Source organism: Coloeus monedula, assembly GCF_965178545.1.
Source record: "Coloeus monedula genome assembly, chromosome: 8".
NCBI classification, from domain to species: Eukaryota; Metazoa; Chordata; class Aves; order Passeriformes; family Corvidae; genus Coloeus; species Coloeus monedula.
The window spans coordinates 18,672,563-18,696,450 of NC_138788.1; the positions used below are offsets into that span (position 1 = coordinate 18,672,563).

Consider the following 23,888-nt stretch of genomic DNA (forward strand, 5'->3'; position numbering starts at 1 on the left):
GGCGAGGTGCAGCGCGCACATGGGGACGCACCGCATCGTGCTCTCGGGCCCCGGGCCCTGGGGCTTCCGCCTGGTGGGCGGCCGCGACTTCGAGCAGCCCCTCGCCATCTCCCGGGTAGGGTGGGCGGCGGCGGGCGGTGCTGGGGGCGGCCGGGGTCGACTCGGGCTGGCAGGTGGCACAACGGCAAAGCCGGGGCGGGGGATGGGGTTGTCTTTTTCTCCCCCGTTTTTTAGTTTGTTTGGGTTTTTTATGTTTCTGGAGAAATCAGTGGTGGCCCACGCAGCCCCTTCACCTGTAGCAGACCAGGGTCTTTGCTCCCCACCGAACCTCCCTCCTCAGCCTGTCCATAGGGACCCTGCAGGCAGCAGGAATCCCCTCAGCCCCTGGTTCGGGTTTGGCAGCCCACCCTGTGGGAACCCGTCTCACCGAGGTGGTTTGAATGCTCGTCCGCCTTTGCTTGCCATGTATAGTTAAGAGCCTTTGTTTACAGAAGCCGTGTTAAGGTGTGTTTATTGCCTCTGCTCGTCTCTGTTCAAAGTCCTTCTTGCCCCCCTTAAAAAGAAATTAGTTAGGAAATGACAAAAATTTTGCATCGAAACAGTTTTAGCGTTGTACATGAATTTTCCCTCCTCTGCTGCAGCGTTTGTCTGTAAGACGCCGGTGCCCACTGCCTCACTGTCCTGTCCACGTCCCCACCTGCACCCCAGGTGCTCGGCCCGGCCGGGAGCTGGGCCCTGCCCCGCCGCGCCCTGCAGGCCCCCGGAACCACGGGCTCGCGTGTGGGGCCTGAACCCCAAACTCTGTCCCTGCACGGCTCTGCGTGGGTGCACTGCACAGAGCCTTGTCGGCGCTGGCTGCAGGCCTCCTCCAAGGGAAGGGGAATGAAAGAATTGCTCCTCTTTCCAGCAATCCCTCTGCTAAACAGAGGCACCCAGCGAGCTGCTGGCAGCCGTGGGCTCTGGCGTCTGCCACCACTGCACAGTTTTTAAGTGCCTGCATGCCCCAGGTGAGGAAGGGCTGTGGGAAGTGGAATATATCAGAACTTGAACTTGCGTGAACTGCCTTTAAAGAAGACCAGCATGGTCAGGCTTGTGAATTTTTATAAATGCCTCCTGCCACGGGGTCTCACTGCCTGAAGGAGCCCGGGTGCCACGGAGGAAGCTGCCAGCTGCAGGAAGGGCAGAGCTCACAAGTGCTGATAAATCCTCAGAGGGGGGGGTGAGCTACTAGTTTTCTGTGTAATCTCTTTCAATTACAGTAATAATGCCTCATTTTTCTAAAGAATTTTTAGATATAAAAGCAGCTTTACTGTAAGGGAAGTGATATTTACTTCATTGTTATGGTAATTACCATTTCCTTCCAGCAAAAGACTCTCAGGCAGAAGGGTGTCTAAAGCCCTACCTCACTGCTCTTACCTCTTCTTGGTCGCCTTTGTCAATGCTTATAGGCACATACCAAGGGATATAGATCAGCAAAGCGGCAAAAATAACCACCTCATGAGAAATTGTGACCCTGGAGACTAAAATGTAATAAAATAGCCTCTCTGATGGTGGTGACGTAAGTGCTGACAATTAGCAGCTCTTATCAGGGCTTTCTCTTGTGGCCCCTCTGACACTTTTAATTTCCCCTCCCAGACTTCAAGTCATTAATCTTTCCTGTGGTTTGCTCGTAAGGCTCCTGGATTTGTCTCCTGGGCTCGGGAGTGAAGTTCTTGGCAAGTCTTCCCTTTACCATGTAAAAAAAGATCTGATCCAGTTTTGACCTGTTCTAAAGAGTCTGATCCTTCTTGTGTGATGACTTTACAGGGCTGTAGCTTTGGTGTTCTTGCTTATTTCATTTGATACCTGTGTTTTTACCAGAGACCTTTCTGGGCACGGAGCCCTCCTTCCCTCACAGGATGGGATGAGCTCTGGCCGTAGGACTGACATCTGCCAGGGGTTGTGAGGGCCTTGGTCCCACTGTGATATAAGATAGGGGAGCTACCTGAGGGCAGTGAGAGGATGGGGAGGCTGTAACCTTTGATAAGAGCATCACCCTGGGAGCATGGGAGGTTGCAGCTCTTCCCTCCTCAGCACTTGTGTATTTGCTTTGTGCTGCAAGCACGTAGGAGGTGGGCGGGTGCACGGATGTGTTCATGGGGAACACTGTTAGTGGGGGAGCACAGGGCTGGGCTGTCTGCCCTGGGTGTGGGGGAGCAGCATCATCCTGCCACTGCCACTGAGAGCGCTGTGATTTGGGTGTGCTGTGTGTGGGGTAAGTGCCCTCCCATGTAGCCAGTGGAGCTTGTCTCAGAGATACACTGATGCGGTCACCGTGCTGCTCCATGTGCTGGCATGGTGGGACACCAGGAGAGACATCCATCCACTCATGGACCTGAACAAGGTGTCTTGCAGCTCTCTTTGAACCAGGTGCCTAAATTTGGCCTGCATTGCCTGCCAGAAGCTCAGGTTTGGCTTCTGGCACCATCATCCTCATGGTGTTAAGCTTTAGAGCTTATCTTGGTATTTATGGCTCTCATCACCATTGTACCTCAGCTCCTTGCTAGTGGCTTTTGGCTTCTCAAGCTCTCCTGTCAGTTGGGGAGCAGCTGTACTTAAATGTCGTCGTGTCGGTGGGAGGCAGCACGGTTGGAATTGTTCTCTGGAGGAAGTCATTGAAGCTTGGTGTTGCTGTCCTGGGTCTCCAACAAGGATGAGGAGCACTGGGGCCATGTGCATGGCAGCCACCAGAGCAGCCTGGCCGAGGCCTTCTGTCTGACAGGGACTGCATGCTACCAATGTCTGGGTGTGCCTTGGAGGAGCAGCAGATGAAAGATTGTGGCATTTCCACAGCTGCTCTTACCTTGTCTTTTGTCACTGCCGTACCTCACTTTCCACTTGAAATATGTGTTCAAAACTGCTTCAGCCTCAAATACATCACAAGCGTCTTGTTGTGAGAACACTTCTGGTTTCTTGGTTGTGTTGGACCAGTCTTCCTGATGAGAGCTGAGTATGGGGATTTCACAAGTGCTGCTCATGAGACTTTCTGGTGGAGTTTCCCGTCTCTTTAGGAGGGATGCTTCACAGATGCTTCTGGCTTACATTTCTTTTTAAAACTGCAGGGTTCTTGTGGATGCTTTATTGCAGTCTTTGTTCAGAAAAAACCCCAAACTTCTGTTGATCAGTGTAATGAACTCTGGGCCAAAGCCTGCTGGATTGCCCTACAGGAGTAGGAAAGGCCCTTGTCTTTACTGCTCTTTGGGTGATACTCTGCAGTGAGTCAGTGGGGTAGAATTTGAGAAAAGTTCTTTCTGAGATGTGAATGAACACAATACATAGAGAATAATAGTTTCTGTAGAGCTGACCTATGCACAGGGTGGTTCCCAGTTAAATCCCATTGAGGATGGGGGAGCTGATGGAGGAAGCAAGCAGCACGTTGTTCAAGGAGATGCTGAAGTGGAGCTGTCTGAAAAGCCGTGCAGTTGACAGACCCCATCCCCCTCCATTCCTCAGGTAACATGAGCTGTTGCCTGTTTGATTGCATTCGATTTTGATAAACATTGAGGCGTTTTGTTTCCAGTCAAATACATGGAACTGTCTGATAAACCTTGTTATTGAGATGAATTTTGTGGTTTGTGGTAGTGATCTTGAACAAATGACCCAAAATATGTGCAGAGCAGAGCTTTGCTGTCATGTCAAAACCATTGTTTTGTCATGTCAAAAACCTCCCAGCCCCATTAAGGAGGGGTGTCTCTCTGAGTCTGTAAAACTGGACATTTTCTTATAAAACCAATTTTCCAACAAAAAAATGGTTTTAAGACAGACAAGTTATGCAAATACATCAAAAAGATGAAATCCCAACATGATGCTTGTTGCTGATTTCAACCACTGTAACATGAATTCATCCCTGCTTAGTCTGATGTTTTATCTATTCATGGTATTTTAAAAACTCAGAATTTATATAAAATATGGAATTGGATCATAGTTGGGTGTAGGGGGGAGACTGTCCTCCCTTTGGCACAAGTGACTTCCCTGGGAGCTGGGTTCCAGCCTCTTCCCCAGGTGGAAAGAGACTCTGGCTGCAGGTTATTTTTCTGAGACGTGAAGGGAGCTGGGGCTTTCTGGGCAGCGCTCTGCTCCCAGAGTGGAACTAGAATGCCTTCCCTCTGCCAAAGGAAACATGGGGTGTGGTGGATGTGATAGGATTTAGGGTTGGGCTGGCTTTTCCTCTGCCTTGGCTGGTCCCCACTGTGCATACCTATGACAGCAGTTCCTCTGCCGCACAGTCCAGCTCTTGTGCCCGTGACTGCAAATCCCAGCATTGTGCTTGGGTCTCGTTCTGAGGCTGGCTGGGCAGGGGCGGGCAGCTGGGGAAAGCTGCTGGGCTTTATAGGAAGGCGAAGGCGGCTTTATGTTTCCTGCTCAGATTTTACCTGGCTGCGGGTGGGTGGGGGCTGCGGCAGCCCCAGCCCTGCTGTGCCATGCCAGGCAGAGCTGCTCCAGAACTACTCAGCTGATAAGGGCTTGTGGAACACATTAGTGTCACATGCCAAGAGCTTCTGGCCTTGCAGAAGTGGCTGAGCTGGTGTTCAGAGGACGTCAGGTTGCCTTGTGCCTTTGCTTGGAGGGAGTCCTGTCTGCTGTGTCAGAGCACACCAGGTGTGAAGAGCAGAGGTTATACCCCTACAGACTTTGAAATCCACATCAATCCTGGCAGTTTCCTGAGCAGCTGCTGGAAAAGCCTGTGCTTCAAAGGTACAAATGGCTGCTGAGAGGAGGAAAAAGACTTTTCTCATCTCCCTGACTGCCAGGGTTTGGATGAGAGGAAATAATCCTTAATTGTAGCAAGGGCAAAGCAGCAGAATTTTCTCAAGGTAAAGGCAGAGTGCTTTGGGGCACAAGACAGGTTTCATCTTTTCCAGTCCAGTTTCCTGAGTCTGGGGAGCACTTTTGCCTTGAAAATAACTTTTACAGTTATTGGGATACTAATCAAATGCCTTCTACCAGAGTTACATGCAGGAGCAATACTCTTGTCTTTCCTAGGAGCCAGGGTTGTATTTTCCTCAGTTCACATATTCAGACTAATTTGTCGTTGGTTATGTAACAGCTTGATGTCACCCAAACTTTGGAGATCCCTTTTCTCTGTGCCTCTTCTTTGCAACCAGTATAATCCCTTTTGATGACATCTGACCCACCTTGTTGTGGACAAGTTCCCCAAAGAACGTAAAGAGAGAACTCTACATTTGGAGTGAATGTACCAGCCTCAGCATTATGTGAGAGCTTTGAGCCCTAGGACTTTAGGTGACAAAAGTAAATGTTGGACGTTTTGGGAGGAAGAAAGTTCTTTTTGTTCCCTGATCTGCATGTTCCCAGATGTCAAGTTATGTATGGCTGCAGGCTCCTTGGTACCTTCCACCCTCAAAAATCACTTTTTTCCTCAAGAAATGTATTTGGTATGTAGAATGAGTTGGATTTGAAGGGTGCAGCATCAAAATAACAGGAGGAATTTTTTTTTTTTTTTCAGTATAAACAGAAATTATAGGAGCCCTTAACTGCATAAATAATTGATGTTGTTCTGGACTACAGTATCTTAGATGGTTGCTGATTACTGCATGTGTTGATTTACTTAGTGGATGAAATGAACCATCAGGAAAGCCTCAGCTGTTTTTGAGGTCTTGTAAAAAATCTCTTTTTTGTTTGTTTTGATATGGGGCATGTTGCAAAAGAAGCTGTGAGGCTGAGTAACTCCTCGACCACCATTTGAGCATCTGTGAACAAATCCTCTCACCTATGCCTGTTTATACCATCTGGCTGAGGTCAGCCCTCTCTGTGCAGTATCTGATGCCTTCTCCTGTCTAGGTTAACAAAGCTCCTCTGGCATGAAGGCAGGCAGGAGGGTGAGGGCTGGGCTGCCAAAGGAGCTTGTGCTCTGGAAGCCCAGACCCCACTGGGGTGGGCTGATGCTCAGGGGTTTCACCGGCCAGAGGTATGACCTGCTTCTCCTTTTTGTCTCCTGGTGATGGTGTGATCTGGGCCAGCACAGAGCAGCCAGTGAGATTTGGGCTGCAGCCTTGTCTGACTGTAATGGTGCAGAGAATGGAAGCAGCATTGAAGGGAGCTCTCCTGGAGCCAGCTGTAAGGAACTGACATATCGTTCCCGCTCCCCTAAAGAGAAGGGGTGGGGAACGTGCTTGTCTGAATTTTCTCACACCCTCTGATCTCTGCTGACCCGGCTGCATGCTTTTGCTGGGAGAAACTTTGCCTGCTTAGCATAGTACTCCAGCGCTGAGGACATTACTCATGGCAAAAGAGCAGTGTGTGTGGGTGGGGAGGATTAAACTGAATGTCAGAGATGTCTGGTTGTCACTGGTGGCCTTGGAAGTATGTTGCTTCATGTCTGTCCTTTCCAGCAACGACCCAGCTGGGTTTTCCTCTCAAACACACGTAGGTGCAGTTTCTCTAGATCTTTTTCTTGGCTGATGCTAATTTTCTTGTTTGTTATCTCTTCATCACTTCTTGCAGAGTGTGTTTAGGTGTGGAGTGATGGGTGATGCCGGAGGCTGTAGGGTCTGTGAGAAACTGTGAAGAGCTGACAGAGTGAGCATGTAGGGTGCCGGAATGGGTGAGGGGAGAAGGCCGGAAAAAAATTGAGTGAATTTTAGACCCACCCAGCTATCTTGACTCACATGGAGCTGAGTTATGCTGCTTTTCATAAAAAGGCTTCCCACCCTTCCTCCCTCTCATTTGCTGTGGGCAGCAGCTTCCCTCAATATACCCACTGCTGCCTCTTGTATCCTTGCCTGCAGAGGGAAAAAAGGCACCGTATATCCCTGTCCAGGGACTGCAAAGCTAGTTAGGTAGCATGTATGGAGGGGATTGCATCAAATGTAAAATGTGGTTGTGTTTGGCAAGCTCTGGGACGAACAAAAGTTTTATAAAGAGGTCCTGGGAGCTGAATAAGCAGCCAAATGTTTCTCCCGTTGCTAAATCAAAGTGTTTTCTACTGTAAATGCACTTGCCCAAAGACTGTCTGAAGACTTGATATTTCATAGCTCTTTGCTGGCTGGCCATCAGTGCAAGGAAACAATAGCAAGCAAGCTGCCTGGGAGATGGTCATCTGAGCTTTGCAAAGTCCTGGTGGTGTTGGCAAAGTGGAGCCCAAAGTGTGTGTGCAAGGGGGCACATGTGCACAAAGTTTCACTTTGTAGTATAAGAAAGTAAGGTAGTTTCTTATTCTATCCCAACCAATCCTGAATCTGTGGGACCTCTTTTAAAAAAAGGGGTTGAAGCCTATAACTGGTCTAAACTGTTATCTACTACACTGAGTTTTGCATGAATAAAGAGTGCACAATCAAACCCATGAATTGTGGGGATTATTTGTTTCTTCCGTATGCTGGCACATGTGTTGGAGCTGGTATCAAGGACATAGTTTGATGTGTCTGGTTGTAAGTATCTAGATTGTTTCTACAGTAGCCCAGATTTCTTACACAGAACACCAGCCAAAGAGAGCATCACCATAAGCACACTCTGGGACCTATTTTGGACACAGTATAAATCAGTTCTGCTCTGCGTGTCTCAGAATTGTCTGTTCAACAGCAAAATGGCCTAATGGCAGTGTTACCCAATCACCTGGGAGCAATCACCTTGAGGTAGGGCATGGCTCCTTTCCAAAGGAAGCCCTTGGACATGATGTTACAAGGTGTGCAGAGCTTTATTCACCCGACCATGGTGTCTCTGGAACTGGGAGGTTCCTGGTGCCTTGTGAGTCTGCCCATGTCCCCATCTGCTCAACCCCAGTGGAGGAAGCCCAAGCCAGTCAGGGAGCTCTTTTGAAGGACACAAGAGAATATGCATTTGCACAAGCTGTGACTTGTGCAAGGTTGTGTTTGCCCGTTTTGTTCTTGCAGTGTCTTTCTGCCCTTCTCGGCTTTCCATGCAGAAGTGCAGCTTTATCTGCTCAGTTCTGTGTCACCCACCTGTACAAGGTGTGCAAGACACTGCCTGCTGGCCCCTTGGCTCCTGCTGGTCTCTGCTCCATGCTCAGTCAAGAGGAAAGGGTAAGGAGGCAAAGCTGGGGCAAAGCTTTAGATCATCTGAGAGCAGGAGCAAAGCAGTTTCAGGTGCAAAATTTACTGGATGCCTGCTAGCCTGAAGCTTTTGTTCCTTTTTGGATTCCTTTTGTGTAAGCTGGCTGGTAGCTGCCATTGCTCTGAGCACCTCTGCCTGCTTTTCCCCCAGCCACATGCCTGCCCCTGCTGCTTCCCATGGACCAGGCAGGGATGTGACAAAAATAAAAACAGGAAAATGTCTTCCCACTGGCAGACATTTTCTTCTCTGTGCTCCTCACTTAATAACAGAAACGCCTTTTGCTTGATAGCACTGAGATAAGCCCAGACCTTACAGGGAGGGGGGAAGGGAACATTATTAGTAGCTATAAATCATCCTATAAGGATGGGGGATGGGTTCCCTCTGTACCTTGCCCTTGTGTAGACATGTTTGCTGTGAACGGTCCTGGCAGGCAGTCTGAGCTGGATGTTGCAGGCAGCAGTTTGTGGAAGGTTGCATTTCAGGGCAAGTTATTTCCAGACCTGAAGCAGCTGGATTTTAAGACATGTTTACTTTTGGCAGATACACTTCTCTTTTTTATTACTGTGCATCCTTGTTGCTTGTCCTTAGGGGAGAGGTTTATGTGGTACCTGAGTGGATGTAATAGCCCTTGTGCTACTGGTGGCTCTTACCTAATGGAGAAGAGCACTCACACTTCAAATTCCTGTGAAGTGGACGCAGAAGGGAACTGACACCACAAGCACTGGCAATGCACTGAGATGTCACTTTGAATGCCGGTTGCTCTTCCTGGTGGCTCGTGTGGGTTCTTCAGGAGGCTTCAGTATTTCAGTGTCCCTGGCTGCTGTGGCTTAGCTGTTCCTGGTGATACAGGATCATTTCTACCAGCCTATCACATATTGTGTAATTACCGGTCTTGAAATGCAAGCTGTATGGCTGAGTCTTCAGCAGTGTTCCAGTGCTGGCATTAATCCACTGTTGTTCCTGACCCTTTGGCAGCTTGTCTGATTGAAAATGAATCATGGTAACAGTGTACTGAGCTTGGTGTTCCTTACAGGGCTGAGTAATGTGCCTCTCTCCCTCCTTTGGTAGCAGAGGAAATAAAGGCCCCAAGAAACCAAGTGACTCAGTTAAGGTCCAGAGGCCAGGAGAGGACCCACACTGTGTTTCCTGCAGGCTTCTTTTGTTTTAATTATATCCTTAGGGATATGTCTTATGGTTTTTATAAAGACAGCTCCCAAATCTGATGGGACTATAGGCAACTTTCAGTGCTCAGGATTTCTTCAGAGCTGTAAACTGTCCCTGTGTGCTGGTTTTGGCTGGGGTAGAATTGTTCACAGTGGCTGGTAAGGGGCGGTGTTTTGGATTTGTGCTGAGCACAGGGTTGATAATACAGAGACGTTTTTGTTATTGCTGAGCAGGGCTTACACAGAGCCAAGGCCTTTTCTGCTTTTTGCACTGCCATGCTGGTGAGGAGTCTGGGTCCAGCCGGGACAGATGACCTGAACTGGCCAAAGGGATGTTCCAAACCAGATAACATCATAGTCAGCATGTGAAACAGGGGAAAGAAGGAGGAAGGGGAGATGTTTGGAGTGATGGTGTTTGTCTTCCCAAGTAACAATTATGCATGATGGGGCCCTGCTCTCCTGGGGATGGCTGAACACCTGCCTGCCCATGGGAAAGAAGTGAATTAATTTCTTGTTTTGCTTCGCTTGTGCGTGTGGCTTTTGCTTTCCCTATTCAACTGTCTATCTCAACTCAGGAGTTTTTTCGCTTCAACTCTCCCAATTCTCTCCCTGGCCCTGCAGGTGGGGGAGTGAGTGAGCAGCAGCATGGGGCTTGGCTGCTGGCTGGGTTTGAACCACGACACCCTGTCATAAGGTTTACCGGAGGTACTCTCAAGGCAATGAATCCAGTGGAGTGGCTGCAGATTGCACTCAGTGGCCTCGATAGGTCACCAGTCGGCTGCAGCTTGGCAAGTGATGATCTTCACATTTAAATCAGATTTTCTTTATCCATCTGGTGCTTTGTCTGGTGTTTTCATCAGCACTTCCTCTCTCAGTTCAGAGACTGTTTACAGCATTCAAAGTGGTGTGCAGGTAGACATTCATTATTGGCTGACCCATCTGAAGCTCTTTGGATTAATGTTGAGCACCTTGGTCTGTGATCCACGGCTGTGTCCTTCCTTTTTCCATGAAACACTTTCCTAGTAGAGAGGTGAAAAAAGAAAAACATCTTGTGATCTTTCTTCTGAATGGGGAAAATAGCCCACTACAGCTGTGACGAGATGTGCTGAACAGCCTTAGTTTTGGCCCGGGGAAAACAGTGATTGCTGCTAATGTGTGACACCCCTAGAAGGGGAGTGTTTCCCTGAGGGCAATGATTTGCCAACCAAACCCTAGTAAGGAGGGATCTCTAAATCTTGTGAAAGATACTTATGTCTGAAAGCTCTGCTGGGTTTGCTCAGCTGCTTTCCGGCATGCTGAAACCTAGCATGAATGTGTAGAATGAATACCAGTTGCAATGGACTCATAAATGAGGTATGTCTCAGCTGCGAGGCATGTTTTAATCTGTGCTCATGTCTGGGAGCAGTCCACCCTTCTCGTTTCCTGGGCCTATTAAATAATGGACGAAAGCCCATAGGAGTCATTACACTCCTTTCACAAACTCATTAAAACTGCACAAAATCTTATGTAGTGTTTGCAAAGCCACAAACATGACATTATTCACCCTCTGCCCAGGCAATAATTTTGGCCCAAAGAGGTCTCAGTTGTTAAGAGGACACCTCTTTAAAAGACGTAGGGCAAAATGAACAAGCCATTTAGCTGATTTATTTGAAAATGCCAAGTTTTAGCTGGAACCTTTTTCATGAGGAGTGTCATACTGACAGCATTGCTGCATAGCGTCTTCTGTCTGGGATCACATGGAGAGGAAAGGGAGATGCAATATGGCAGAAGGTATCAAGGTGAGCTGTGGTCAGTTGGGAGGGTTGGTGCTTCTACTTTTTCAGACACTATTGGCAGCTTGTGGTTTAAAGACGAAGTTTCTGATGCCTTTCTCCCTTCCAGTATGCTTGTTAGATCATGCACTGCCTTGGGATTGATCTTGCTGAAGTCAGTAAATGTGTGTTGCACCTGTTCCTGGGCAAAACCAGATTATTACAACTAAAGAAGCAATCCAAAATGTTGAGTCCAAACCTTTCCTTCAAGGAAGGAAACAAATGAGATTGTGATGCAGGCAAAGGTGTTTGTGATTGGCATTGATTGTATTACAATGACTCTGATACTCTTTTCTGTCATCTCTGTTCTTAGAGACTTGGACTTCTGTCTGTCCTCAGCATCTTCTGTTTCAGAGAGCACTTCTTTGTCCAGGAAAGAACAGATTTACTTTCTGTATGATCTTGCCCTCTAGCATGAGAATGTCTTGAGTGAAAATACTATTTTTGTTATTTACCTGTTGTCCTTTCTCCAGATTTCTATCTGTGAGTGCCAAAATAAAATCCCCTATCTAAAAGACCTAGATAGATTTCTGCTGAGAATTTACTTTCGTTAATTTTAACTTCTTTGCTTCCAGGTACCAGTCAGAAAAAACACAACTTCTCCAACTGTTTTTCAAATGCTGCTATGGAAATCTCCTCCCTGGAAAGTCCATTCACTCTTTTTGTTTTGTTTTCTCTTAGGTGACTCCAGGCAGCAAAGCTGCAATAGCCAACTTGTGTATAGGAGACCAGATCATAGCCATTGATGGAGTGAACACAGATAACATGACACACCTTGAGGCACAAAACAAAATCAAGGCTTGCACAGATGAACTCACTCTGACAGTCAGCAGGTACGTAGCTGAGCAAGACTGGGCTGGAGAGAGGGAGGGTTGCAGGGTGGGCAGTAGCTGTGTTTTGGTTTGACAGTAGGCCTCTCTGGCTGGTTTAATTTGACCTCTCAGTGCTTTGTCTGGCAGGTGCTGGCTAGCAAGAGGGAACTGCATTTCATCCTTTAATCCTGATGCTGCTTGCATTTGCTGCACTTTGACCTTATGAAAACAACTTTCCAAGTGAGGAATTGGCTGATAATTTATGCCAGAGTCTGTCAGCTTATTCTGTGGCTCCTGACAGCAAGAAACCAAAGATGGTCTCATGAAGACTTCACTCATAGCAGAGAAGGTGCAACCAGAGATGACCTTCCTTCCTGTTGCACTCATTTAGCAGTTAAACTATACACTTACGTGTTGTTCTGAGCGATTAATTGCCTGGCTTCTGCCATGCACGGACTCAGAAATGTTGTGCATTTTGAAGCCTCTTGATCAAACAGCACTGTCAGTCTTAAACAGCGATGACCCAGGGTGGAACAAAGTTTCATCTTAGGCATCAGTCTCTTCAAGTCCTGAAAAACTAAAGGAGGGTGACAGCTGAGACACAATTTCTGTCACTAGTGTAGAGCACAGGCTGGCTTCAGCCTTCCCACCATCTTGAACTGCAGAGCAATGGACAGCTTCATTCCTTTCCCTAGCCATGCTTTGTTCTTGGGCCATCTTTGTACAGAGAGGAAATGGAGATGGGAAGGCAGGACTCCGCTTTGCATTGACCTGTTGCTACTTAAAAGAACAGGAGCCTGATTTTTTTGAAAGTGCTGGGGATTATCCTTCCTTTTGATGTGAATTGCAGATGCAGGTAGCGCCACTTTTCAAAGTCAGATGGTAGATGCATTGTGGCATTTCTGGTTGCTCTGGAGCAAGTTTTTCCTGTGCCTGCTTTCCCTCAGAGTGATCATCCATCAATTTCAGGGCAGATGCAGGGGAAGTGCTTTCAAAAGGAGTGCAAAAGCATGTCTTAAATGATACAGTGGTTCAGTTGTTCAGGGCCTTTCTGATAAGCAGAAATCTTTACCATAGCTCAGACAATGCCAGGAGTTCAGCAGGCATATCCCAGTTTAGGAAGAAGCGATGGGTCTTGGCCAAAAAAAAAAGCCTGATGGTTCATTAAGGGAATTCACAGATGGAAGAATGGAGCACAGTGCAGGCAGTGTGAATGGGCAGTGAGCATTGCAGCAGCCTGTTAACCCCAGAGTTTCTCATACTGGCCTTGAACTTAGCAGCATGCAATCTTCCTGCAAAGGAGTGTTCCTTTTCCTCTCCAAAATCCAGCTGCTTGACTTGGCAAACGAGTGCCATGTGGTTCTGGCTGGGAAAGAGGAAGGGAGGCAAGGACTCTTTCAGCCTGCAGGCAAGTTCACTCTTACAGATCATTGAGTCTGTAAAATGTGTTTGCTAATGTTAACTACAAAGTCGTTAAGTTTATAGCTACCCTATGCACGTTTCATTGCCTTGGGTGTGGAAGCTGTCCAGGGAGAGATTTCTAGCTGGATCTACAGCTGTATAAAACTGTGCAGGGGCTTTGAGTTTACAAAGCTCCTTCAAGACCCCCTTTTAATGAGGTAGCATGAGTGTGTGTTGGATGCTTCTGCTGCTGTTCTGATCACTGAGTTCTGCTGACAGAAGGCCAAGAAGGGTGTCAAAACTGCAAGGAAGTGAAAGCAGTGATGTCACTTCTTACCACATTAGGGTTTGATACAACTATCCGTTGCTCTGTGTAAAATCTGTGTGCATCATCATGTGTTGTCTTTCCTGGTTGTACTCTGTTGAGAATATTTTATCCCTAATGCCCAGTGTCTCCTTCTAGGCCCCCATAACTGTGTTGGTCTAAATGCAGCTGGACTCAGTGGTCAGTAGTGCTACATAGTCTTTATTGCTGAGGCAGGAGCACTTCTTTACTTTGCAATCTAAGGCCTTAAAATGAAAAGCCCTAAGAGGATGCCTAGAGAGGTGACAGAGAAAGACCTGGAGCCATGCTTCATCTTCCTGCTCAACTTAAGGTAGAAGAAATGGGTGAGGAAAGCAGACTATGGGGTAGTTGTGAGCCATCCTCTGTGAAGAAGGGAAGGGCATTGCCACAGTGGTGGAGAGGTTGGAAGGCTCTTGGGGAAAATGAGTGCCACCTGGCCAAATGGTATGGCTTGGGCTTCCTGGGCCTTGGTGGGCACAACTGTCGCTAAGGCTTGACCATACAGTTGATAAGGAGGGCTCACAATGCATTCAGGTCAGAGCTGGAAGTTTTTTCTCTGTCAAAGTAGCTCTGTAAGTAGTTGGTTGAGTATGAAAAGGAATGTATATCATGTGCACTTCAACACCACCAAACCTTGGGTCTGGTCTCCATGCTGTGCAGTTGTAGCTTGTTAGCTGAATTGGTTGTACCAAGGAGCTGTGCTGGCACAGATCATTGCTCTGACAGAGTAGCACCTCTGTGGGTTGGAACATCACAAACTGGTGTGAGGATGTCCCAGGTGTGCTAGGTTTTCTGGCATGAGAAGTCTTCCAGTCCTTTTCTACTCACCATCAGTGAGATGTCTTGTGAAAGCATAAATCCTTAGTGATTTTTAAATTCCTAGCTGATGAATTTTTAATGATTACTCATTTAAATGATTATCCATGCTAAATATTCTCTGACCTGCATTCAGTGTGGCAGCAAGGTTGTGCCAGGTGGGATTTCATATACAGGTCTGAGCTCACACCAGGTGTTTCAGTTTCACCAAAGGATCAACACCATTGTGACAGTGGAGACTTCATTTATGTCTGTGCTGTAAATGTGATGAGTCTATGTGGCTTGAAGAGTCTAGTGGGTGAATTAGTACAAGAAAAATCTTTAAAGGATGGAGGTGTCTCTGCTGCAGCTCTTAAGCTGCAAATAGCTGGAGGCTCTGAGAGTGTTTCATAGCAGTATTATGCTTGTCTTTTTCATGTGCTCTTCTGTGAACCAAAACACACTTTGTACATGTGTGTTCTTCAAACACGCAACTGTCTTCTCTTTTAATGATAGCCAAGTAGTTAAGATGTCTTCATGTTTTGCTTACTAATGATTATTTAAGAGAAGTGTAAATATAGAGAATTGAAAGGACCTAAACACTTCTGGTAAAGGAAATGCTGTTTGCTCTGTATGCTTGATTGTGTATATCAACAGCATTCCAATGTTTCCTGTTTCGCTATGTTTCTTAGCGATGGTAGCAGTCCAAAAATATTTCAGATCAGATTGTAGGCAGGAAATCTAGTCTAACACAAGTCACCATTAAAAACGTATCGGCTTTCTAGGTGAAGAAAACATGCCTGGTCTGCTTTTTCACCCAAAAGGGAAAACCTCTTAATTTCCTAGGGTTTAAAACCCAGCCACAAATTGCTTTCTCTGGATACTCTTTTCTAAGTGGCGCTGCTAGGTCCTTTGCTATTAGACTTGTGAACAGAGTTTGAAAGGTCTGTCTTCTGCCTCGAAAGTGGGTGTTCAACACTCTTGCCGTATATAACGAATTCCCACTGAACTCAGTGTCTAGCAGCTCCCGCTCTTTTCTGAGCCTCTGTTTGTTTATTCATTTTGCTTTTTGTTTCAAGAGAAATGTAGTTTCCAAGAAACCAAAGCAAAGGTTCCATTATTGTCTTCAGCAGTATAAAATCAAGCTCAAGACAGAGTGCTTCAGTCAACTCAAGCCTACCTGGTTGCTGAACTGAGAAATTCACAGGGAGATTTTTGTCTCTCCATAGGAAAAATGAAGTTTTGAATCTTTGAGAAGTGCTCCTCTTCTTTTTCCTGGTGTTTTGTTGTTTTTTTGGGTTTTTTTCAAATTAGGGTGTGAACATCACTGCGCTGACATATTAGGGTTGAGCAAAGCCTCGCCTGGGGCTGCTCTCCGTTAGTGGGTGTAAGCAGCAAGATGTGTCCAACTGATTGGAGAAAGCTATCAACTTTCTTTGGGAGTTTATTTGAGTAAGATGCTTCCCCTGACAGAGAACATTCAAAGAAAAGAAGGTACAGGAGGAAAAAATGCTACCACAAAATTCACATAATAGTCAAAAGATCCAGGCATCACCCATGTCAGTGAAAGTGCTCATGATGAATTTGACACACAGTTCTGTTGTAGCTGCAGATGTACAAAAGCAGATAAATATTCATTGCAGCACAGGTGAAAATTACTTCTAAAACAAATGCCTCTTTGCCTGTGGATATAGTCACCAGATGGGTGGTAGAACTGTGCAGCCCTCAGCAAATCAAAGGTAAAGTGTATATGTAGGTGTTTTTTCAGCAAAGAAAGTGTTCCTATAGTGAGTCCTTCCCTTTATGTCTGGAGGCAGTTTGGGGGTGGTAGAGGGGAACATCTGTGAAAAGGGGTTGCAAACATGTAGTCTCTTGTTCTGCTCCTACTGTCATTTTCCTCAAATTTCAAGCTGCTTTTTTGCCACTCTGCTGCCAGCTTATAATGCATTAGTGCACCTTCTTTGTTTGCAATAGTCTTTTAATTTGCTGAAAGTGCTGCCAAGGAGTGAAGCTATGTATTTGTTCTTTGAAAAGTGCTAAGATCAGGGAAGTCAGATCTGCTACCAGGACCTGTTAAATGGATTGTCAGAAAGGATCATGTGTAGATGCTTATGAAGAAGAGGAGGGCACATGTATGATGTCCTCTACATTTTATGTGGTAGGTTTGGTTGCACTCTTGCTTGCTCCATGTGTTCCCAGGTCTGAGCTGTGGGGAATAGTTGCACAAAGCCACAATAGGCTTGGATTTCTGTTCTAGGAAGTTGGTGGAATCCGTTGACTCATTTAGGTTTGCTTTTTTGCTTTCCTGCCAAGAAGAGTTTTCCAGTTCTGTCATCTTACTAATAATTCCTTTGGCCCTGGGAAAAGCCAGCTGCTCAATGTGCAGCTATATAAGGCCATGCAGGTTGCCTGGCCCTCCGTGGCTGCTCCCAACCTCTCCATGGCTGGTGTGGTGCTTCCAGCCCTTGTGGGTGCATGCCAGCAGCTTTTACTAACAAGTGACACATTCAAAGTAATTTTGGCAAATCAAGATTGGTATTTGTTGTGATTTTACAGCCTCTTTGGCGGGGCAGCAGCAGTTAACTCTGCAGCTGGCTAGTGCAAGAACAGTGTGAGTTTGAGCAGTCAGGTGTGTCTTAGCCTTTGTAGCTGTCATGAACCTGCTCCAGATAAGCTTCTGTTGTTTCGTCTGTGTAACTGGAGTTGGGTTTTTGGTTCTCGTGGTTGTATAAAGAGATAGCTGAAACACAAGAGGGCCATGCATGGAGAAATGCATTTGGGGCCTCCTGTCTCTAGGAAGTTGTGACTGTCATTGCTGTTTGAATTGACAAGAGGCTGTATGCAGCCTGAGTACAGTTTTGCTTACCAAACTGAATATGTCCATTAATGAATGGTTGTTAAAAGTGACTATTCATGTTTAAAGCTAAGGGCCTGTATTTGACAGCTGTTGTAGCTAAAAGGCTGATTAAAAGGTACCTTCCTGGTAGCCTGAGAGCTCTTGTAGTTAGTTTCTAAACATTATTAAAATGCCTGTCTAAAACTCTGATGAGAGGATTGCAAAAGATAAATTCTTTAGGTCTTTCCTCATTTTTCAGCTCAAAAACTTTTGTGCTGCACAAGAAACTTTTCAGTCTTTTGGGGTTTATTTCCTACTTTGGTATCTTAGTTGTGTCTATCCCAGTGTTTGAAATGAGAATGTAGATGTGCCTTTCTTCTTTATGGAAATTACACAGTTCTTGGCACAAAGAATTAGACCCTCATTTTCCACCTCTGAATTTTCCCTTGAAGCTGTGGATTCCCTTGAATCAATGCTTTTGCATGCAAAGCACTGATAGCAAAATCCAGGCTCTTGTAATGTTTATGTTACATCATGTTCAAGCCAAGCTGCTTGAAAAGTGTTGTTTCACAAATACCTTTCCAGATTCCTGCCTTGACTTGCATGCAGTTTCCTTCCTTCTTTTCCTACCAGTACCTCTGCATCCAAACTAGCATCAGAGAAATTTCTTTCTAGTCTTGGGTCTTGGTTTCTGCCTGTATGAAACAGGAGATGCATGGCTCATTCCCTGGCGCTGTCTTGGTTACTCTCTATCCTGTAGTAAGGAAACAGCATGGAAATGCAAACTGCAAACATGATGAAGTTTGTATATACATGTACGTGCAATTAACTTGCCTGACCCTCATTCTCAAGCTTGTTTGTGTCATGTTTTTGTCTCTTGCACCATTTGAGTGTTGCTCTTTGATGGAGTCTCATTTGAAAGAATATGCATTAGAAACTATATTATAAAATAAATATTTATCAGTTTATCATGAATCTCTGAGATCTGACAAGGATGCCAGAGCCTCTGGCTTTCACCAGACAGGGTGGGATTCCCCAGCAGGCTGTTGGACATCCAGCCCCTCCACCAGTGGAGAGGCAGGTCTGGCAGCCCTGCTAGCATGGCCGTGCTTGGTGGCAGGGGTACAGCCTTGCCAAGGGGAGCATGGAGGTGGTTTTTTGGCTGGAGGCCTTCTCCCTCAAATTTGGGGAAAAAATCCTCCAAAAAGCCATTACCAGTAGCAGCCTGGTGTGGACTGAGGGTACTGTTACCAAAGCTGGCTTTAGCTGTCTACTGTGACACCTGTTCCCTACTTTGTAAAACGAAGATATGAAAACATACAGATAAGATCCAAATATGGTGAGTCTAATCTGCCCTGCTGTCTGTGCCTGGTGCCCACACTTCCCAGTGCTGCAGAAAGTAAGCCCTGGGCCAGTAGTGGGGCATAAGGTGAACTTTTAGGTGCTCTTTTTCTTCCTCCTGCCACAGCTCAGTAGAATTAACAGGCATTGACACAAGAAGCAGAGCCAGGAAACCCTTGCTGAGAGCTGGGACCATAGTGGTCCTATCTAATACCCACCGACTATGGGCTCCACATGTGGTGGATGGCAGTGGGATGGGGCATGTGCCTTGAAGGGTCTGCTGGGTAAAGCCAGGGAGAGCAAAGCTGTGTCCTTTTCCGCTTCGCTGGGGCCATAAATGGGCTGCTGAGAGTGGCTGAGGGGCTCTGCTGCAGCTGTTGTGAAGACAAGGGAAAGCTTTATCCTCCCTGCCTTAGAGGGACAGATGCATGGCCTATTTAACATTTCTGTTTGGATAACTTTTAGACTGGATTGAAAGTAAAGCTTGGAGTGACCTTGCTGCTTCCATTTATATCCAGTGACAGAGTAGAATGGCAGCAGTCTGGGGAACAAACTGGAGCTATTTGCCTTGCTTATAAATAAAGGTGAAAAATCTGCTCAAAACCACCTGTGGGCTGCAGTAGTTGGTCATAATTGCCTCCCCTCCACTGAAGACTAATGTGCTGTGTCACCAGCACCTCAAATGCATTGAGTGAGGGGCAGTGGGATGAAAACAAGTGCCTGAGGGGAAGTTTCTGTTCTGTCTTCATTCACTGGCCTGCTTAAGGCTTAAATTTTTCAGTCTGAATAAAGCCTTCTGGTGCTTCTGAAAGCTGATAGTAAACTGAAGTAAAAGAACATGCTACCTCAAAAGTTCTTATATCACTGCTGTGAGAACTGGCACAGGGATGCCTCATGCTAGAAGTCAGCTGAAGTGTTTAGTGCTCTCTGAGCTGCTCTTTCATCTCCAGCCAGTGTCCCTTTGCTTATAGCCTGGCTGGCTGGGTGTCTCATTTCCATATATTTTGCTGTGTCCCCTGTTTTTCCAGAGGAGATGAAACTTGGTCATACATGATCTCCAAACACTCTCAAGGAATAAGGCTTTGGTCAACAGGCTGCTCCCCTATGTGCAAACAGTCTTCAGGTGTGGAAAATACAGCTGTCCAAGAAATGGGTGTGACTCTGTGAGGCTTGATAGCCATAATCTGGGTGGTATTGTTGGTTCCTCATCATGGGTTGCCAGAATCAAGGAGAGGATGGTTGTTTTTTATTCACTTGAGACATGTTGGACATCCAGTAACAGCAGCTGTTGTGACAAGACGATGATCAGATTGGTGTGGATCTGATACCATGCAGCTGTTACAGTCATACTTGTCTGTGTGTGCCTCAGTTTGCCAGACAGCAGCATTTGAGTGGCATAGGTTGTCAGGTATCAGCTGGGCTTGCACGATGCAATAACCAAGAGTCAAAGGTTTGCTGTACCTGAATACCCATAAAGGACATCCGGTGTGAGCTGTGTGTTTGTACTTTTCCTGTGAAAGGAGGTACAGCACAGCACACTTCATTCAAGTTTCTTCTCTCTAAAGTCCACAGTGCAATAAAGGGAATAGCAGGTCAATAAAACTCTTCCTCTTCCCTGACTGAGAATGCTGCCTCCCATCTCCTCCCATTGAGTTGCACTCTGAATGCAAATATTAAAATACTATTTATGCAGAAAATATCTGGGATGTAGGTGTGCATCTCAGCTAAGTTTGGGCTGTTTAAAAAATGTTATGACTTTGGAGGGCCTTTAGAGGAATGGTGCAGACTGGACTGAATATGTGTGGATAGCTCTGTTTCTCCATCCTTTTTCAGTTTTAGAAGCCTTTTATTTTTCTAGTCTCTTTCTCCTTCTTTAACTGGAAAATCTCTTTCAGTTAATTCTCAGTGGAAGCATTCCTGTTTTGCTAACTAAGTACTTAAATTATAGCTAGTCCTTGACCCACAAATACCTAGGAAGTACATCTATCTGCAGTTGCAGATTCCAGAAAGGACTCCTGTCAACAGCACAGGACATGGTTTTCAGACCTCATCCTGAGAGTTTATCGGCCATCTGTTTGCTGCATGATGCGATGTTTAGCACTGAACAGCAGTTTTCATTCAACAGTACTGCAGTCACTCATTCACTACTATTAAAAAATTTGGGAAAAGTGGCACTGTTTGGTCCGTCTGAGATGCTAACTACTGTCTGTACTTTTGAGAAATGTAGGTACCATATGTTTCCCATGAGGTATTTCAAGCAAATCCAAGCACTTCACTTCTTCCTCACCAGTTGTTTGTCATTCTTTGGGACACAGCAAAATTCCACAATGATGATGGTAAAATCAGTTGGTTTTAGTTGTAGATCTTGACTTGTGTTTCAGACTGCTGTGAGTAATTGGGGCAGACCACAGGCCAGTAAAGGTTATGTAGACATTCTCTGTCACATGATTTTGTCTCAGTTCTTAGTCCCATTGTAGGCTGGGATTTTTTTTTTTCATCGTTCCCAAAAGCTTCTGTTTATTCAACATGGATACCACTATAAATAAGAAGAAAATTCTGGAGACCCAAATGTAAGAAATATTTCTAGCTTATCTCCAGGACAGTCCAACCCCAAGAACAAAATGTTCTCTGTATAGTCAATACAGACAACAATCATTCCTTTTCCTGGCTATCCGTAAAAGCTGAAACAATCTGAATTGTCCCACTTAATTAAGGGATCTGCTTCTAAGGGATATCTCTAGCTTCTGCTTTTGGGTAACTGCCAGCTTGACAGCCTGGGTGGGAGCCCATGCCTGTTGTGTTGCCTGTGGGGTCACAAAGGATAAGCCAGGGCAGTCACTCCTGAGATCTTGTCTTGCTCCAAGGAACTCATTCATATCTAAGCCACCTATGTTGTGTACCTAAAATGAGGCTGTGAAGATTGCTCCTGATGTGGATTGTGCTATATATAAAAGAGACTGTGGAAATGTTTGAGAAATTGATGAACTTTGAGTCTTTTAATAACAATAACAGTGCTCACTGATGGAAACAGATTAACTACTCAAAATTTTTATGTTGCAGAACGGAGGCAAAAGTCTGGTCACCACTTGTAAATGAGGAGGGAAAGACGCATCCTTATAAGATGAATCTGGCCTCTGAGCCACAGGTAAGTACTGGAATAACTGTCTGCTCTTGTTCCTGCTTATTCCTGTGAGAGAAGTTCCTGGCCTTATCCTCCAAGGAGCTGAGCATGTGCCACTCTGTGAATAATCATGTTGGGGATAGCATCATGCCCCATACTATCAAGAGGTCATACGGCCCTTGGAGGCCTTGAGAGACAGACTCCCTCATGGTGAGAAGCCTGCTGCTGTGGAGAGCTAATCAGGTACCATGCCAAAGGTAACCTGCTTGGGTCAGAGGTGTCTCCTACCATCGGCATGCTCACACCTACCACAGGGCACAGACAGCACTGTAGAGGTGTGGCTCAGGAAATCATTGCTACTGTGCTAAGCCAGTTGATTTTCATAGAGAGATAAGTCTTGAGGGGTGAGGAATATTATTCACTCTTACAGTGTTTTCTGTTGGTTTGGATTTTTAAATTTTACTCAGCAATCCCTTAACAGTCTAGCTGTGGAGAAAGTGGAAGAGAAATACACCAGCATCTTACATTGTTATCTGTATGGCAGATCATGCAGCCTCTGTCTAGGAAGTTTGGTTTGTAACCTGTTGGCAGCCTGGCTTCATTGGTCTGCTGCCTCTGTCAAGTAAACGTAGTAATAAGAGTGATCTGTGCAAGGGCATTGCCAGGGCTAGATTTACTGCAAAAAATCTATAATAACTGCACTGAAATCAGTGGCATTCCTCTGGATTTTCACTGGGGGAATGACATGGCCCCAGTGGATTCTGGCCCTAGCATACAAGCCATGTGAGTCTTTCTAGCAAAATAAGTAGACTGTAGAACTAGTTTGACCCTGCAATTAATTAAGCATTAATATGGCTGTTTCAGTTGGAAAGGACCTGAGACTAAAGCAGCACATGTGCAGCAACACCCTGCCCAGACCTTGGCCTGGGATCTGTCCATGTTCTCTTTCATGTCAAGCTTCTCTGTGTTGCTTGGCCCTAGAATTCAGTACGGCATTCTCCAGGTATTTCATAACTCTGCCAAGGCACACTGTGACACTGAGCCATTTGGACTTGGTTTGAGCTGGAGCCATGTGGTGACACCTGTCTGTGACACTGTTGAGCTGAGGTCTGGTCTGTCTTCTGCTGCTCAGATTTTGGAAAGACTCTGTTTCAACCTTGGGACTTGGGGGCTATCTCTTGCCAAAGGAGCGGGGCAGAGTCTGCACTGAGGCTTTGCTGCAAGGATGCAGAGAGCTGTCTTTTAATTCAGCAGGACACGCAATCCTAGAGATCAATTTCCCAATGCAGCCATTAGCAAGAATTTAGCTAAATGCCACAAAATTAAACATAGGGCACAACACATGCCTTAAGCAGGATTTTAAAGTAGCTCACTAATTTTAGTTAACTGCAGCAAGAAGCCTACTGCTGCAGCCCCCTGTCACTCACTGCCCCAGCACACTTTTCTTCTCAGTCCAGCCTGGATAGATGGTCAGGATTTAGCTGTAATGCTGGTGGTGGAGCACATCCTCTCCTAAATCCTAACCTCAGTCTTAGTCCTGGTTCTAGCTCTGGCCTTTGTATAGATATCCTGATACTGCTAGTTTGTAACCATAGTACAACTGAATTTATTGGTAGCAACCTGTAACTGACTTGAGCAGGAGAACTTGATGTACAACTGAGTGTGGAAAATTTGTGTTACAGAGTTTATCTCTGAGCAATGACCATTGTCTTAATCTTGTGCTAAGAATCAACGGTTGCCTGAAAATTAGGCTTTGACCCCTTCGATGGCTGATGCTAGAAGAGTTATTTCCTGGTGTAAAAAGAACATATAAACTCACAGAAGTCTTGCCTTTTCTTATTCCCTTCCTTTAAAATAAAGCAGATTAAATCATTTGCAATTGCCTATGTGAGTGGGGCTTGCTGCTGTTCAGAGCACTGGGCTTAACTTCAAAGGGCTTTGCTTGCTGCATACTCAAATGGGAGTTCAGCAGTGTGAGGGGAGACGTATCATGTCTCCAAACCACAAGCTCCTATTTACTCTTACGGCATAACAGTGCCTGAACATCCTGATCTGCTGTTCCAAAGTGTCATGAACACCATCAAGTTGTAAGGTTGTGGGGTTTTTTGTTTGGTGGGTTGTTTGGGGTTTTTTTCCCATTTCCTTTTTCAGCAGCTGACTGCAGCAAGTAAGTTTTGTAGCAAGGTATTTCTGCT

At 45.9% G+C, this 23,888-nt stretch overlaps 1 protein-coding gene across 1 annotated transcript in view; it reads left to right on the forward strand.

Annotated features, from left to right (window-relative positions):
* PDLIM1 (PDZ and LIM domain 1) overlaps positions 1 to 23,888 on the forward strand; it is a 43,964-nt gene continuing 20,076 nt past the window's right edge. Inside the window, exons 1-3 of the mRNA XM_082286624.1 lie at positions 1 to 115; positions 11,723 to 11,874; positions 21,633 to 21,717. Of these exons, the coding sequence (XP_082142750.1) occupies positions 20 to 115; positions 11,723 to 11,874; positions 21,633 to 21,717 (333 nt within the window). The 5' untranslated portion in view covers positions 1 to 19. The remainder of the gene's footprint in view (positions 116 to 11,722; positions 11,875 to 21,632; positions 21,718 to 23,888) is intronic.